This window comes from Phaseolus vulgaris, chromosome 9 (assembly GCF_000499845.2).
Source record: "Phaseolus vulgaris cultivar G19833 chromosome 9, P. vulgaris v2.0, whole genome shotgun sequence".
NCBI lineage: Eukaryota > Viridiplantae > Streptophyta > Magnoliopsida > Fabales > Fabaceae > Phaseolus > Phaseolus vulgaris.
Window position 1 is genome coordinate 18,603,233 of NC_023751.2, and position 18,188 is coordinate 18,621,420.

At 34.0% G+C, this 18,188-nt stretch overlaps 2 protein-coding genes across 5 annotated transcripts; one reads left to right on the top strand and one right to left on the bottom strand.

The window, feature by feature from the left end:
- The first annotated feature begins 874 nt into the window (after positions 1–874).
- Positions 875–7,516, top strand: LOC137821486 (histone-lysine N-methyltransferase ASHR1). Its single transcript, XM_068626097.1, has 14 exons — positions 875–1,044; positions 1,179–1,333; positions 1,476–1,610; positions 2,444–2,498; positions 2,612–2,730; positions 2,908–2,996; positions 3,082–3,163; positions 4,181–4,285; positions 4,401–4,491; positions 4,703–4,825; positions 5,006–5,112; positions 5,605–5,674; positions 6,144–6,207; positions 6,998–7,516. Exons 1-14 carry the CDS (start codon positions 945–947, stop codon positions 7,158–7,160), a joined length of 1,458 nt encoding a protein of 485 aa, XP_068482198.1. The 5' UTR covers positions 875–944; the 3' UTR covers positions 7,161–7,516.
- A 1,151-nt stretch (positions 7,517–8,667) lies between these two features.
- Positions 8,668–12,502, bottom strand: LOC137821158 (serine/threonine-protein kinase MPS1). Of its 4 annotated transcripts, none has more exons than XM_068625621.1 (6): positions 12,250–12,502; positions 11,976–12,173; positions 10,870–11,897; positions 10,381–10,581; positions 9,838–9,999; positions 8,668–9,625 (listed from the first exon to the last, which is right to left on the bottom strand). In XM_068625621.1, exons 1-6 carry the CDS (start codon positions 12,332–12,334, stop codon positions 9,050–9,052), a joined length of 2,250 nt encoding a protein of 749 aa, XP_068481722.1. In that variant the 5' UTR covers positions 12,335–12,502; the 3' UTR covers positions 8,668–9,049. The 4 variants fall into 4 exon arrangements, with proteins under 4 accessions (XP_068481722.1, XP_068481723.1, XP_068481725.1 ...); XM_068625622.1 differs by having other exon boundaries at positions 10,870–11,834; positions 12,250–12,406; XM_068625624.1 differs by having other exon boundaries at positions 12,246–12,384.
- Between the last annotated feature and the right edge of the window lie 5,686 nt (positions 12,503–18,188).

Genomic DNA, 18,188 nt, shown 5'->3' on the forward strand with positions numbered 1-18,188 from the left:
GTGATAGATTGTCTCACTAATTGTCAAGCCCTTAATTGAACCTAAATCACATTAATTGGAATTAAGGTTTGTTGTTTTTGTGTTTCACTGTTTTTCAATCTAATATCTGTGTGTGTGCATCTGGAAAATCTATCTGCATAATCTTGTGATTAACCTTGTTGTATAAACGCTTTTCAAACAAAAACAATGCTGAAATAAATCTGTTCATTTTCACATAAATCGATTTATTTTCTGTAAAACTGTGTTAAACACTGTTTCTGTGAGAAAGTTTTAAAATGTCAATTCACCCCCCCTCTTGATACGAGGGGAGCCATCCTCGTATTAGAAACCCTAAATCAGAAATTCGAAATCACCAATTTGAATAACCTAAACCCTAATTCAGTATTCACTAAAGTAATGTAAGCATCATTCACGTAACTTACACGTGTCTGCCACATAAGCACCACTTAACGCCGTTTGGTGATATTTAAAAGAAAGGATCATTTTGAATACATTTTAAAAAACTTAGGGACCAAATTGAATTTTTTAAAAACCACGGTACCAAATTGACTATTGACTATAAATATAGGGACGAAAATGGTAATTAAACCTTTAAAATATTCATAATTGAATTTTTTTTAATTCAATCATACTGATCTAAGCTTATATTTGTAAAAAAAAATTGAAAAAGAAAAATCACATGCATGATCCACATGATTCATGGTCATTCTTTTTTTCTTATCCGCAATTGGCATGATAAACAAAATTTTGTTTTCGTTTTGAACTTGGAGCAGGGAGACGAATATGATTTTTGTAAATAGTTTCAGAATAAGGACTACTTAGCAATTTTAGAAACTTAACAAAGGCTACCCGCGGAACGAGTTGAAGGTGAATGACCCGAACCCACTAAAACCAAAAGGGAGAGGGAAATTAAAAGCGCAGAGGTACCGTCCTTCAACATAGCAATGGAGGATTTGCAAAGTGCTCTAAAAGATTGTGGCTTATCAGTTTCCACCGTCCCAGAAAAGGGTCGCTCTCTCTTCGCTACAAGGGATTTCTATCCAGGTCTCTCACTCTAGTTTAAACTTTTTTTCTCGCTTCATTCGGTACTTGTTTGTAACTTGAATGAGTTTGGAGAATGATGAACACAATGATGAACACACAACTAATCAATGTTAAATGCGTCTTTTATGTTGCAGGGGATGTGATCATAGGCCAAGAGCCTTACGTTTGTGTTCCAAACAACTCCCCACTTTCCACCCCCAAAAGGTGTGATGGATGTTTGACGACATCTAATGTCCTTAGAAGATGCTCACGTTGCCACGTTGCATACTATTGCAGAACCGCATGTCAGGTCTTGTCTTCTTCATCACCTATTCCCCTTTTATCGATAGATTCAGTTCCTACAAAGTTTGAGTGTAAATATAGCTAATGGGTTTTATATATTTATTTGCTCTATCAGTGTAACCTTTGTCGTGGTTTTTAACGTTGTTCAGAGGTCAGAGTGGAAGCTGCATCGTCTTGAGTGTGAGGTCCTCTCAAGGCTTGACAAGGACAAGAGAAAATCTGTCACACCATCCATACGGCTGATGGTGAGACTTTATCTGCGGAGGAAGTTGCAAGATGATAAGGTATATAAAAAGTTAATATTTGAGTAATGTATTGGTGCAAGAAAGTCAGAGCTGCTTCTTACATTATGAAATTGAAATCTTACCTCATTTTCTTGTTGTATGGAATATGTCTGGGAAGTCAATACAAATATTTATTAATGCAAGATTATAAATATGAAGTCTTTTAACCGAGCTAAATGACTTTGTATTATTCATGTAGTCAGCCTCTCCTGATGGGATCAGGCTTATGTCCTGGTTGTTGTTACCAAAATGCAAATCTTACCGTTTTCAGTCAATTGACAAGCTTTATCCATATTTGAAAGTGGGAAGGAATTGTCAATAAATTCTGAGAGATCAGTTTTGCAAAACCTATTTTCTTTTGATCTTTCCAAAGACCATTGAATTTTCTGGAAATATGTTTGATGCTCTTGTATTCTCCCTGGAAATGGAGGCTCAAGTTATTGACTATATTATCGATTTAGCAATCACAGTAGCTAATGTTACAATACCAGAATATTAACATGGAGGAAGTTAGTTCAAATATGGCTGGAGCTTACTTCATTCGATACCAAACAGAGTAATTATGGACTGTTCTTCTTTATACAAAATATTGGTAGAATGTTAATATTCTTCACTGACTGTTCTGTTGGATACTTACCTTCCTCGTTTCTTTCATAATTTTTATATACAGTTGCACTCACATTTGACTTTTTAAACTTGCCTTCGTTGACTTATCCTTAAAATTCCTTTTTGTGGCAATGAAATGTTTCTTCTGTTTATTCAGAAAGATTTTTTCAACCAGTGATCAAGGTTGAGCTGCTATAAGAGAAATTTGTTATTTGTTTAATTGCTAGGTCATCTCAAGTACTGCCATGGACAACTACAACTTAGTGGAGGCATTAGTGGCTCGTATCCTTTTTATTACTAGTTTTACTGAAAGTGTATTGAAATGAATTTAGATTTTTCTCCATTTTCTTACTTTTCCATGATGATTGTTCTTTTTAACATTCACTTCCATGAAGACATGTCTGATATCACAGAAGAGCAGCTGGTGCTTTACGCACAGATGGCGAATCTTGTATATTACATATTACAATGGCCAGAAATCAATATAAAAGAGATTGCAGAAAATTTTTCTAAGGTCTTCTGATGCTCCTATACCTAAATCATTTGATATAACTATTAAAAATTGTTCTCATTTGATATAACTCTTATGTTCATGGGGATTTAGACTTATTTGTTTTAGATATAGGATCCTGTTTATGTGGATTCGACTCTGATGATGCCATTCTAAGCTCAGATCCTTTTAATCCTGCAGTTTGCATGTAATGCTCATACTATTTGTGACAGTGAGTTAAGACCTGTGGGAACAGGATTGTATCCCGTAATTTCCATTATCAATCATAGGTAACCACTTAGTCTATCCACCCCAATATATGTATATATTATCCTATTTATTTGGTTGTGTTCTAATCTTGGATTTGCCATATAGTTGTTTGCCCAATTCTGTGTTGGTTTTTGAGGGAAGGTCAGCATTGGTACGTGCTGTTGAACATATACCCATAGGTACTGAGGTAAGTATTTTATTTTTAAATTTTAAGTCAATTATAATTTGCAATATTTAGTTCATTGGTTTGTAGAGCAAGAAATGGAAATTTTAGTATTATTTAAATAAACTTAAAAAAGATTGGGCAGAATATTGGGATTTTAACCATTTTGTTTCACAAGTCCTGTCTTGTAGCCTTTTATGTATTTCTATATGCTTAGCTTCATATATTTTCTGTATGTCTCATCTCATTGTTCTCTAAGTCATGTTCACTTTTTACTGGATTTTTTTTTGGATAACTAAATTTAGACTGTAGAGGATGTAAATGGAAGCCAAACTATTGGAGGCACCACTGGTATTTCTACTAATCCATTGAAAATTTAAGATATGTGGCTTTTCTATGTTAATTAATGCCAAAAAGCAAAACTCATGCAGCCGTTTTGTTGAGGAAAAGTAGACACCTAGGTAATTTAGCATTTCAAGATTTCCATGTAAGTGTGGTATGAATAAGATGGTTTGAAAGATACAAAACGAATTGGTACATTTAATTAAGAAGTGGATGTTTTTATTAATAAATGATAGATTCAAATGGTTAATTATGATTTAGAGGGTGTAAAACCAATTTTGGTTGATTCAACCTACATGAGTAAAGTCAAAATTGTCGTCAAACTTTAAATACCACTTTTGACCCCAAATCCCAATTCTATTGTTGAATCACCTTTGGCCTGTTTGAACATTAGACAACTTTGCCTTGACACTGCTTCCTGTTTTAATTTGTTACATTTACCACTATTTATCCTGTACAGAACTGACTGCTACTTAACTTTGTAGTTCATAATTGTTTCCAAAGTGATGCAGCTGTTTCCTATTTACTTCTCAATTCTGTTGTGACTTTTTGTTTTTATCTTAGAAACTTTTTGGTTGGGCAGATATCATCTCATATCCACTAGATGATGAGTGTCAATTTAAAATTATTTGAAGATGTAGCGTAATATCTTCATTCTTTTCCAGATCATGTTCAATACAATTTTCTGTATGTTTAAAGGTACTGATAAGTTATATAGAGACTGCTGGAAGCACAATGACTCGACAGAAGGCTCTCAAAGAACAGTACCTATTCACTTGTACATGTCCCCGCTGTTCTAAATTGGTACTTGCTATATAACTTAATCTGGGATATAGTTTTTTTAGGCTTTCATGACTTATTATATTTCCATAAAATTTATATGCTTTCATTAGCTAATTCAGTCACGTTAGTTTTGAAGGGTCAGAATGATGATACACAAGAAAGTGCAATTTTAGAAGGATATAGATGCAAAAGTGATAAATGTGGTGGTTTCTTGCTTCACACAACTGGTAGGTGACCTATGGCTGTAATAAATGTTCAAGTAGCTGGAGGGGAATGTTATAATGTTTTATACTGGCTATTGTTTTTGAAGTCTGATGGTACATTGTTGATCCTCCCCTTTATGAACAAGACTGAGATCACAGATAGACAACCTGCATGGTGCTTTTATGTCTTTCTTATCAATGACCTTGTTTTGTTTTTTACCCGCTAAAATTGAAGATGGGAAAGGATTTCAATGCCAAGGTTGTCAACTAGTTATGGGCAAGGAGGAGGTAAAGGAAACTATAACTGAAATTGAATTGCTATCTGAAGAAGCAGCTTCTAAGTCTTCTTTCTCTTGCGGTATTCTTTAATGCTTCTATCAAAATATATATAATTGCAGTAGCTATTGCCTAAAATTTTCTCCTTTTGTATTCGAATCTTCTTTTCTTTCTCTCCCTTGTGATGATGACCTTGATCCATGTGCACGTAAAAAGGATTCATAGTTAATGTCTGTGAAGTCTAATCCTTGACTATATTTAGGTTATCAAGAAGTTATTTCCATATATAAAAAGATTGAGAAACTGCAAACAGAACTATATCATCCTTTCTCAGTTAGTTTGATGCAAACTCGTGAGAAGATTTTGAAGGTGAGCTCCTCCTTGTTCCTTTATTAATTTTTCTTGCTCGATGATATCAATTATCAATCAAGCTCAACCTTACCATACATGCTTTAATTAGCACAATTCTTATGGAGATTTGTTCAGTAAATGCAGATCTTATTTGTGACTTTTCAGTACAAACAAATTCTCATGCTCGTGTGGTCACTAAATTATATTACATACTAGTTAATTAATATGGATTGATATGATTTATATTGTGTTTTGGATGATCTTGCAAATAGTATACAACAGGTCTTTATGACAAAAGGAGCCTGCCTCCTTCATGTGTATCCAAAGTTTGCATAACTGATCTACTTGTTTCTTTTTATTAGTAATTATTAATTAAAACTATGCCTGTCTTCTGCTATTTTTTTTTTTATCTTTGCATAAGGAGCATGTTTCCACAAGTCCATTGAAGCAATACTTTATGTTTGAACTTCGGATAATAGATCTAAAAATTAGATAGCTTTTCGTTTGCAGTCATTAATGGAGCTGGAACACTGGACAGAAGCTTTAGCATATTGCAAATTGACCATTCCATTCTATGAAAGTATGTTATATTGAACTTGGTGGATTCATAGTAAATGACATAATAATGAGATTCTATAGCACTGATTTTTTCAGTAGTTTCTGTTGTTTTGAAAGTTATATATGTTGCTCTTCAATTTTTTGTTTCCATTTTATTTTTTTGCATTTATTCCTTGTTGAATGAAAAGGAAAAGAATATTCTTACTTTTTGTTAACAATAGTGACACAAGGTACTCTGGAAGCAAAGCAGATAAAATCAAGGTTGTAATTTTAGGTGTTAACTAAATACCCTAGAACATTTCAATTCCAGTCATCAAGGTTGTACACATTGTGATGAAATTTACACTGATAGGGACAATAATAATGGGGCTAGACAAAATATTCACTTTGCTTAGACTGCTAAAACTTAACATTCATGTTCTCTTTGAAGAAAAGTTCATAATATATTGCTAATAGTTATATCCATTTCCTGGTCAATTACTTTACTGCAGAAGTGTATCCATCTATTCACCCTCTGCTTGGCTTGCAGTATTATACTTGTGGAAAACTAGAATGGTAAGCATCTTTATATCTGTTTAACTAAGGGTTTTTGTTAAATTCTTTTCCTTAGTGCAACCATTTATGGGGACATAAAAATCATGTTTTCTTGTGTAAATAACATAGAAATGTCTCTATATATGCATCACATGTTAGTTTTGTCAAAATTGATACTTAGGTCGGGGATCAAAAGATTGTAACACAAATCGTAAGGCTCTTCTAAAAATGTAAAACTATACTTAAACATATACATATGCATACAAAAAGATAAGGAAAATAACCTCCGAATCACATCAAAGAATTGAAAAGTGAAAATTTATGAGCTTATGAACACAACACAGCCCATAATTGCCACATAATATAGAACATAAGGTTTTTGTGAGAAATATAAGTTCATAACAAAGCACTATAAAGTCTAATTCTTTGAAACACTAGAAAATAATTCAAGTGTCCAACTCTTCTAGACGGCTAGTCTGCTATACCCTGCATTTGACCCCAGTCAGGATGGTCATTTAAAGTAACTAAATTATAAAATAGTACAAAAAGACATTTATACAATTTTGTTTTAACAAAATATTTTTTCGAGAATTATAATTTTCATTTCTTTATTACTTTTAAGTAATAATTTCTTTAAAGGTGAAATATTTTATTAAAAGTTAAAAGTTGTGAATAAGTGTAATTAAAGAGTCTAAGAGTAGCATAAAAATTAAGAAAAAAAGAAAAGAAATGTAGGTAAGGATAAAGAAAGGTATAAGCTAAAAAGGAAAAGAAATGTATTGTTGATGTTGTTGTTTGAGCTTTGAAATAGGTATTTGGGAGAGATAGAGGAAGGTGTTAAATCACTGACGAAGGCGGTGGATATACTACGGATTACTCATGGCACAAATACACCTTTCATGAAGGATCTCTTGATGAAGTTGGAAGAAGCCCGTGCTGAAGCCTCTTACAAATTCTCCTCCGTAGACAGCTAGAATAACAACTTGCTGCTGCTGCTGCTGTTTGTACAAGCTACTCATTGAAACCGAATCTGTTAGAGACATGGTTGGCTTGCTTTCTCATATTCTCGGGAGCCGTAACACATTTCAATATTAACATTCAGCAGAAGGAAAATTTTGCACTGTTTACCTTTTAATGGAATGTTAAATTTATGTGTGTTTGTGTTGAGATGGGGGGGAGTTTGCTGCTCCTTTTGTGTGTTGCAGTTTATTTTTATCATTTGGAGAATCATATCGAATCTTCCACTCCCCCTTTCCCCCCATGTGCATTCCCCTATAGCACCAAGAAATGTTTTTAAACATGAAAAGATGTGGACTGTTTTTTTTTTAAATCTTGATGCATAATTTGCTTATTTGAAGACTTTTGTTAATTGATTCACTGCCGCACATTTTAACCCACTCTGAATTATAATATATAGTGGGCTGGTAAAGGTGAATGATAACAGTGATAGCGTGAGTTCTGTAATATGAGAAGGCAGTGATAGGACTGTTTCTTCCTGCACCTCCATAGGTTCTACATAACGTGAAAATACCTTTTTATTCTTGTGCTATTTTCATAGATTAATTTTTGAATTATGTAATCTGAAAATACATTTGAAAAAAAGACTTCTGGAATATGTAATCCAGAAACTAAAAGACTTTTGGATTTTGAAAAAAAAATAATTCAGATTATGTAATTCGAAATATTATAGATGGGTATTTTTACAAATATAAAAATTTATGGAGGTGAGAAAATAATACATGGAGGTAGAGGAAGAAACAGTCCTATCACTGCGTGTAAGAAAAAGCAATTTTAGTAAAAAAAATAGTTTTATTAATTTTGTTTGAACTTCAAAAATAAGTAAAGTAATTAGGCATGTATTTGATGTGTATTTATTAAAACAAAATTAATGTTAACATGTAATTAATTTTTAAAGGAATTTATCTTTTACTTTTTATTTTGTAAATTTAAGATTGTTAGTAGTTTAAGGTTAACTGAATATTAATATGTTAATTTTTTCTTTAAATGAAAAATATAATAATTATTAAAGACCAAACAACTGTTCAATTAATTACTAAAAAGTTCAATCAAAACTAATAAAATCAAAATTGTAGAACTAAAACTATTAATTTTTCTTTTTATCATATTAAATATAAAGTATATCAATATTTATTTTACAGATTATTTACCCATTTTATTTTCCTATTTTCACAGAGGTAATCTTTGGCCTGTCACCTCAACTTTTAACAGCTTTTCTAACTAACAGGTAAAAGGCAATAAAAAAAGTTAAGAGACAAGAAAAGAAGCATCAAGATTATTAAAATATTGATATTTAAGCCCATTTCCTGTTAGCAGCAACAACAAATTGGGAAGGTGGTGGGAAAAATAAGATGTTTATTCCCTTTCGAAAAACCCTATTAACCTTCCATATTTTAAAAATCCAATTCGACAAGTTCCATTTATTGATTTTTTTTCCAACTTCACTTGTAGCACCAATAAATGTTTTTAACAAAAATCTATACTCAATTCATTAATTTGGTGCTTCTGTAACATTTCACAAAATTTATACAAGACTTGTCCTAAATTCACTTGCTACACACTTTAACCCACTGAATAATAGGAAATACATACTAAGCAACCTAGAAGACTGCATTTACTAAAATTACATCAGCGAATGACTCTTCACACCTGGCACTTTGGGACGGAAGATACGAGGAAAGAGAGAAAACAATAAATGAGGTGAATGATGTTAAAAATATACGAGATGGGGGTGTAAGGTGAGAAGAAAAATAGAGTATAGGAAATCTGGGATTGGAGAAAATATAACGAAAGGACCAAAAGATTTGAACACCCCACTGACCGTCTCACTAGCTTCTCTCATCACCTACTTGCTTCCAGTATTTCTCAAACGTTCATGCAGCTGAATACATAGATCTGACATTTGGGACAGCAGTTTTAGTTGTTGATCTCGTGAATTTAGTGAGTGAGTTGTTTTATCGACTGGATCGCTAAGAAGCTGTTGGAGCTGACTACACAGTTGAGATACCTCTGGGTCATATGTACAAGTTTCAGAAATATGTTGTAACAATTCACAACTATTATTATCCTGGGGCAATGATGGATGAGATGGTACAGGAGGAACAAGAAAAGGATGTTGGAGTAGCTGAGGTATTCTCCACCTTTGATTGCGATCCCATGTTAGACACCTCTCCATAAGATCCAAAAGCCATGGATTTGAAACTGGTTCATACGTAATTTCATGATTTGGATCTGTTATCACTTTGAATTTGGCCCAAAATGTCTTGTAATCTGAAAAAGGTGTTCTCCCATATACCATTTGATAAAGGATGCAGCCCAGGGACCAGATATCTGATGACCGGCCACACTTTATGATGTTTCCATTTGCATCAGTCTCATTACACATAAATGCCTCTGGAGACATGTAACTTAGTGTACCCACCTACAAGAATTTAACACAGTATAAGTACAAATTTAATATTTATAGTTAGTTTGACATCTTAAAATTGGGATAAAAGTTAAAAAAAAATCCTATACTATGTTTTACATAACTTATATTCAATAATGCACATCATTTAACAATACAAGGCAGACCTGCATCTCAATATCTACAAGTGGATCAAAAGTAGAGAAAGAGGTGGAAATAAGCATCACCTGTGAATCCCGTTGGATGTTGGTTGTGTCATTCATTATTGCTTTGGCTATACCAAAATCAATTAGTTTTAGGGAACCTTTGACAAGAAGGAAGTTAGCTGGCTTTAAGTCTGAGTGCACAATACGTTCCTCATGAATAGTGTTGACAGCTAGAAGAATTTGCTGCGAAAGGTGTCAAAAGAATAACCTAAGCTAATTTACATGGACAGATATAAAAATAAGAAACCTAAGCTCATAATCATATAATGGCGAGAACAGGTAACAAGTTTGAAAGAACATAATTTCAAATCAGATTATCAATAGTGCTCGGAAAGAGAAATAGAGAGCAACTTCTTCAAATGTTACGTAAAATCTGAGGAATTGATTGAACATCCAGAACACATAGAAGCAGATATGGATATATGTATGTTAATTACAGTCTTTTTAGGTAATAAGCACCAGAAATTTTAATGATTGATCAATGAGAACAAAAGTAGCTATACAGCACATGCAATTTCCAGAATTAATATAATATTTACAAGGATACAAAGTAGATTTTTAAACCTGCCAATAAAATCGAAGCCAGTTCTCATCTATGGTCTGGTGGCTTCCATCCAGTTCCTTCCACTTCTGAGACAACATGTGAGCCAAATCAATTTCTCCATATTCAAGTACCATGTATATACATCCATCATCCTTGACCCGGCCATCTTTATTACTGAAGGAGCCTTTCATAACTTCCTCAAGCAATGCCTTGTCTGTCACCTAATCACAAAATTGACTGTAAGTAAACTACACTAGAACTTAAGTAAATAAAACATTTTCCATACACTACAAACACAAAAATAAACTCAAGAAAAACTTTTTGTCTGTATATAACCCAAGAGCACCAAAAATGAAGAGTATACATACAGAAGTGATGACATAATTTATTCTCATCCTCGGACATTGACGAGAATCCTCGGACATTGACGAGAGATATGAAGCAGAAATAGATAAAAGCTAGAGTAACACAAAGTATCCCAACAGAAAAATGTCATTGACGAATAGTACCTCATAATCTATGAGCTGTATGATGTTATCTTTTCCCTTTAGCCTATTCAGATACTCAATCTCTTGACAAAACCCAAATGCAGTAGCATAATCACGACCCTTGAGCTTGATCTTTTTAAGGGCATATATCCTACAGTCCGATGAAATCACTTTGTGTACCTCACTGCTTCCACCACTACCTATCTTGCCAAGACGTTGATAAAGCTTTCCATTAACTTTGAAAAACAAATCAGGATCATAAGTCCTTTTACGGGCAGATGATGCACCTTTACTACTTGCAATTTTCTCTCGTTTTTCTACCTTAGAAGACTCCAACTTCGCATCTGAAGATGTGGTTGTGGAAGGTAGAGCCAACGGTTGTATAGTGGCAACATCCACAGCCTCTTTCCCTTTACCATCATCCCAAGTATATTTAGAATCTCCAGATTCTTTCAACACACTCCCTTGTTGCTCCTTAGATCGATTGCTCTTCTTAGACGCCAACTCTGCATCAGCAATACTAGGACCAGAAGCTTGGACTTCAGCTTCTGCCCCCCGATCCACCAACATTCTGTTGGTTTCCTTTTGGAAAACATTAACTGATTTCACAAGCCCTTCAGTAACAGGACGAGGGTTAGCATTAACCTCCCCAAAAGGCTCAGCAGTCACATTTGAGCCACCTTCTAGATGCGAGTGAGAATAGCGTGTTGTTGAATTTAGCATAGGTGCCGAAGTTGAATGAACTGACGTGGTTGTAGCACATGAAGGTCCCAAAACCGAAGACTGCGTAGCTGGCTGACTCAAAAAACTACTGAATTGCTGCAAATGATCCTGAGTAACCACACTTCTCTTTGGCAACGCCGAACTCACTCCACTATCACATCTCAAACTCGCGTCGAAGCCAGCCTTCTGAACATCCTCCTTCCGGTTGCATCCAAGCAATGATGACGATGCTTCAATTTGGTTGCCTTCAACCCACTCCATTTCTGCGAATCCAAGCGAACCCATGTGAGACGATAAATTCTCCAACTCAGTGGTAGCCTTAGCATCTGTAAAAAATAAATATCGCAGGAAATAACAGTGACGGGTTCAAACTACACGAGGAGCATAATATAATAAAACTTTACCCTGAGCAGTAGAATTCGTGTGAACTGAAAACTGAACTTTCTTCTGAGCATCTAGATTTTGGGAAGGGACGACGGTGTTGAGTGAGACCTTGGAAGAAGCTTGTTCTTGAGATTTAGTGGGGTCGGAAGGCGTGTTTGACAGCTTTCGTTGTGGAAGCAGCGTGCGCCTTGGCCTTATGCTATTGGACTGCATTGAACCTGAAAAGGAGAAACCCTAGAAATGAGATTTGAAATGAACTGAATGACTGAGAGAAGAGTAAAGGGGATTACCGACCGATGGGACGGTGTCGTTTCAAGGCGGCTTGAACGTGGCGGAGGAAGTCCGCGGAGGAGGAATCCGGGTTAGGCTTCCCATCCATGGAGCAGTCTCCACCGCATTTCTATTCGCTTCTCACTTCATTTCCCAAACAACACCCATCAAATTGAAATTCAATTTTTCCTTTCGCGCTCCTCCTCCTCCTCCCTGGGCCCAATCAGCCCAACGCTCCTTTGGGCTTATCACCCACCAGACAAAATTGGACCCGCTCAAAGCCCTGTCTCTAGTGGGTTGGGCTTGAACTTTAATATTAGGCTTAGTGGACAGTGGTCTCTACGAACTTAGGTAAATTCTTCCCGTATCTCCATAGTTTCTTTTGACTCTTATATTTTTAAAAATATCAAAATTGTCAATTTGGAATGAATTTTGTATTTTTAATTTTACAATCTGAAATACAAAATTTTACATTTTGAATTATAGAATTTGGAATACAAAATTGTATTATGAATTGTAAAATTCAAAAGGTATTTTCGAATCCAAAAAATACCTCTAAATTCTATAATTCAAAAAGGATAAATTAGATTTTTTAAAAAAAGTATAGAGGTGTAGGAAGAAAACTTATGAACGAAACCATGTATGTTGTTGGTGCATGGGCATCAATTAAGAAAGTAGTTCGGATACATCTTAGGGTTGAATTGTTGCTTTACATCTTGTATGTGATTTGAAGCATGACTTTAAAATCACATATATTATTTTTATTACGTATATCACGAATAGTCAATTTTTTTACGTGAAGTTTGACTCAATAAAACATTGTCTAAAGGTTCTCAGACTATTTATTCGTGTTAGATTGTTTGGAGTTTTATATGATTTTTCTCTCATACTTGGTAGATCGTTTCAATAGAGTATTTATTCTCTTAGTGTCTACTAAGACTTGAAATATCTAATAAAATCGTCTAAGTGACTTTCCAATTCAGTAAAGAGAAGCATTGTTCATGTGTCTTCCTTGTTAGTTTAAGTGTGTTTCACGTGACTCGGTTGTAACAATATTGATGTATAAATAAGACATTTGTATTATTAGAAGGTAACACTTTGATTTGTACTTGAGTGAGAGTTTGTTGTAAAAGAGAATTTTCTCGTATATGTAAATTGCAATTCGTTAATACTTCAATCGAATCACATTAATTTCTCTGTGTGATTTTTTCTTAATCTTCTTCTTATTGTTTACCTTTTATTGTCTATATTTGTGGATTTCTCTATTATTGAATTTTGTTTGTGGTAGACGTTTTGTAGTGAGTTTGATTGAGTTAATTCCTTACAAGTTGGTGTAGTGAACGAATAATCAATCATCCTGACTTCCATAGAGTATGAGGTTGAGAAATTTACTATTATGAATTATTACAAATTATGACAGTTGAAGATGCATGCTTTTTTGGTTTAACAAGGTCTCCTCAAAGCTTTGGAAGGTGAATTTAAGCTTGATGTATCCATGGCGCATTGTCTTAGCTTTTTTATGTTCATTATTTAAGACGCATGATCACTTAAAAAAAAACTTATTGTATGGAAGGGAGAATCTCTCTTAAGGAGTTTCAGGTTGTTTTGAGCTCTAAGGATCTGAATGACAAGTTTAGTGTTAAAGCATTGGTGTTAGAGATAACCTTGTAACAAGGGGTAAATTGTCTACCAATGATAACAGAGGAGGTAGAAGGAGGCCAAAGTCGAGTATGTCAAATTATGGAAATACATCGTCCATTAGATGTTACCAATGTAAGAAGGCAGGTTACACTAAAAGGATCTATCTAGAGAGGAGAAATAAGGTTAAGAACCTTGATAGATCGTTTGGGTCTAGTAAATGGTATAATGGAGCATCTATGTTTAGTGAAGCAACTCTAATGGAAGACGGGTATGAATCATCAAAGGTCTTTGTGGTGTCAAGCAATAGTAATGATTGTGGATGAATAATGGACTTGGGATGTTCTTTTCACATCACACCAAATCATTTATGGTTCCAATACTTTACAAAACTTGAAAGAGGTCTAGTTTTCCTTAGTGATAACAAGCCTACAAGATAACTAAAGTTTGAACCATCAGGTTGCGTTTGCATGATGGAACTGAAAGATTTCTTGAAGAAGTTAGGTTTGTATCTAACTTGAAACACGATTTGATATCCCTTGGTGAGTTTGAGAACAAGGGATATGTGTTTAAAGAAGAGAGGGGAATGTTAAATGTTGAGGAGATCCATGGTAGTAATGAAGGGTATGAGGAAGAATGGCTTGTATGCCTTAGAAGGTGTTGTAGTGTGTCACCTAGCTTATATTGTTGAATGGGTCGTCTTATCCAAACTAAGATATGACATAAAAGGTTAGATCATGTAAGCGAAAAAAACCTAGTTGGGTTGAAGAGGCCAAGCTTATTTGGTAGTGAAAAAATTGAACAGTTGACATTATGTGAACATTGTGTCTAGAGAAAAGCCTATAGAATTCGTTTTAACGTAGGACGATAGAGAATGAAAGCAACCCTTTATTATGTTCATGATGACCTATGGGGACCTTCTTCAACTTGATGACTCTAGTGTTAGATACTCTATGTCATTAGTTGATGATTACTCAAGGAAATTATGGATCTATCCTTAGAAGACCAAGGATGAAACCTTTGATGGTTTCAAGAGATGGAGGCTTATAGTGGAGAACCAAATCGGTTAGACGATGAAGAGGTTCAAAATTGATAATGGTCTTGAATTTCATTAAAAAATTGTTCAACACATTTTATAAAGGAGAATGACATTACAAAACACCAAACAATAGTAGGAACTCCTCAACATAATGACCTAAATGAAGGTTCAACAAAAGTATTATGGAAAGAGTGAGATGTAGGTTGTTGAGTGTTAGAGTTCCAAAGGTGTTTTGGGCTGAAGTTGATGCTATTATTGCCTATATAATCAGTACATGTATCTCAATAACATTGAAGATGAAGAGAAATCTGGTTAGGACATTTCTCCAACCTTGAAAATTTGAGAAATCTTTAGCTATGTTGCCTATGCTCACATGATGCAAGGAAAATTGGTTGCACATGTTGTTAAGTGAATGTTTTTTGTTATCCAAAGGTTGTAAAAAATATTTGGTGTTTTGAGCCAGGATCCAAGGAGTGTATCATTAGTCATGACATCGTATTTAATGAAACTGAATTGACTTATAATCCAAGAGTTTCAAAAATCATCTTTGATGAAACTGAAATGACTTATAATCCAAGAGTTTCAAAATGGGAACCTAAGAGTAACAATAATGGTGAAAAAGGCTAACATTGAGGTGGAGTATGACACAAAAGAATCACCTAGTTTCCCACAAGATGGTGTGTTAGACAATATGGTAGATGCATACAAGAAACTTCTCATGAAGACAGATGGTCTGATGGTTACATGTTTGCCAAATATAAAACAAGGAGAATGATAAAGTAGTTGTTGGTGAGGTGTTAAAAGGTGAACATTTTAGTGTATCATGTGTACTAACAAATAAGGAGAGGACTCAATGGTTAGATTTGAATGATTTCATCTAAACAACATGTGAATTCTTGTCAGTAGATCTGTGGATTCTAGGTTGATCAGTTGTAAATGAATTTTCAAATGTAAAAATGGTAATCTAGAAATTGGTCAACAAAAAATCAAGGTGAGATTGGTGGATAAAGGCTTTACTAAAAGGGAAAGAGTTGATTATAATGATGTGTTTTCTTTTGCAGTAAAGTACATATCCATTTAGATGTTGCTAGCCATGGTTGTTGAGCTTAACTTTGAGGTATAACAAATGGATGTTAAGACTAGGTTCCTATACGAAGACTTAGAGGAGAACACCTACATGAAACAATTAGAAGGATTTGAGGTAGGAAACTAGGACGATTATGTTTGTAATTTAAACAGATTTTTGTATGGTATGAAAAAGCTCAAAGGAAATGGAATAAATTATTTGATTAGTTCATTCCAAGCATCGACTTCGAACATAGCAAATATGACACTTGCATCTACTTCAAGTTTCTAGTAGAAGGTTAATTTATTTTATTGTTGTTGTATATATATGATATTCTAATAGCAAACAATAGTAAACTTGAGGTGCATAAGGTTAAAACTGAGTTGAACAACGAGTTTGAGATGAAGGACTTTGGAGTTGCTAGGAATATTTTTTGGATAGATGATGTGATTTGAAGCGTTTGTATTTATCTTAGGAGATCTATCTCAGAAAAATTCTTGATAAATTTGGGAATGACAAATTTAAAACTTGTATTCACACATCTTGATTTCCACTATAAGATGAATGATGGGGGGACAACGTTATATGGACGGTCTTCCATAAGCAAATATAATTGGTTCTTTTATGTACACTATGGTTTGCACTCGACTAGATTTAGTCTATGTTGTTAGCGTTGTTAGCAAGTTCATGTCAAATCCTGGGTGAGCTCATCGACAAGCTCTTAAGTGAATTCTTATTTACTTGAAGGGATCGCTTGAAAGAGTGCTAGTTTATGGTGCAGTTAGACGGTCTGCCGGAGATGCTCTCGTAAAAGATTTTATTGACTCGGATTTTGATGGGTGTTTGGACACCAAAATGTCTCTCACATGCTATGTGTTTCACTGCTTATAATACTGCTATTAGTTGAAAGGACAATCTACAAAAGGTAGTGACTGTAGCAACCACTGAAGTAGAGTACATAGTCATAACAAAAGGAAGCCTTTTGGTCAAAGGGTCTCACTAAGGAGGTAAAAGTGCAAGACTATATTGTTATAGTCTATTGTGATAGTAACAACGCGGTAAAGTTGTCCAAGAACCAAGTCTACCATGAAAAAACTAAACATATTGATGTTAAGTTGCATTTCATAAGAAAGGAGATTGCACGAGGATCTATGAAGGTGATGAAAGTCTCAACAAATCACAATCCCTCTGATATGATTATGGAGGTTCTGCTATACAGTAAGTTCTTTCATTGTTTGGATTTAATCCAACTTATTGGTGATTAAGTTTGTAGTGGGCTTAGTGGTACGTAGTGACTTTCACTCATAATTTTTGTGTTGAACCAAGGTGGAGAATTGTGAAGATTAACTTAGTAAAATATTGTATGAATGTTTATAGACTGTTTACTTGTATTAGACCGTTCATACATTCATATATTATTTCTATCATATTTGGTAGATTGTATTAGTAGAACATCTAGTCTTTTAAAGTAACTTTCCAATTCATTAATAAGAAACATTGTTCATATATTTTTCTCCTTAATCTAAACGTATTTCACATGAATAAGTTATAACAATATTAATATATAAATAGGATTTTTATATTATCAGCAACTAACATTTTTAAGTTGAACTTATTGAGAATTTATTGTGAGAAAAAAATATGAAAGTTATAATATATTTAACAAATTCTCACATAAATTGAAATTCATTAACACTTCAATGGAATATGTTACTCTTAATTTTAATCTTACTATTTACCTTCTATAGTCTATACCTACGATTTTTTTTATTATTGAAATTTGTCAGTATGGTAGACCCTTTCTAGATCGAGATAATTCATATCATTGCGACCAAATCTTCCATGATCAGTTTTAAATAAAACCATTCAGATAAAGTATACAACTAATAAATCTCTCTTCTCACATTCGTATTTCTTAGAATAATTTTTTAGAATTTGTAATACTAATTACTGTCACTGTTTCGTTCAATATATAATTCTTCTTAGTGTGCTCTCACTTCGATGCTTCACACCATACTTTTTGTCTATCCATGGAGCCTCTTATACTTTAAATGACATAAATATATATTTATTAATTCTTCTGAGAATAGAAGCAGAGTGACACCCTTGCATGGAAACCGAAGAGAATCTCTCGAGTTTCACCAACATTTACTTCCCATGGAATCGCGCACTGAAACATTTACCAATTTGTTTTGACAACTTTGTAGGGCAACCTGATTT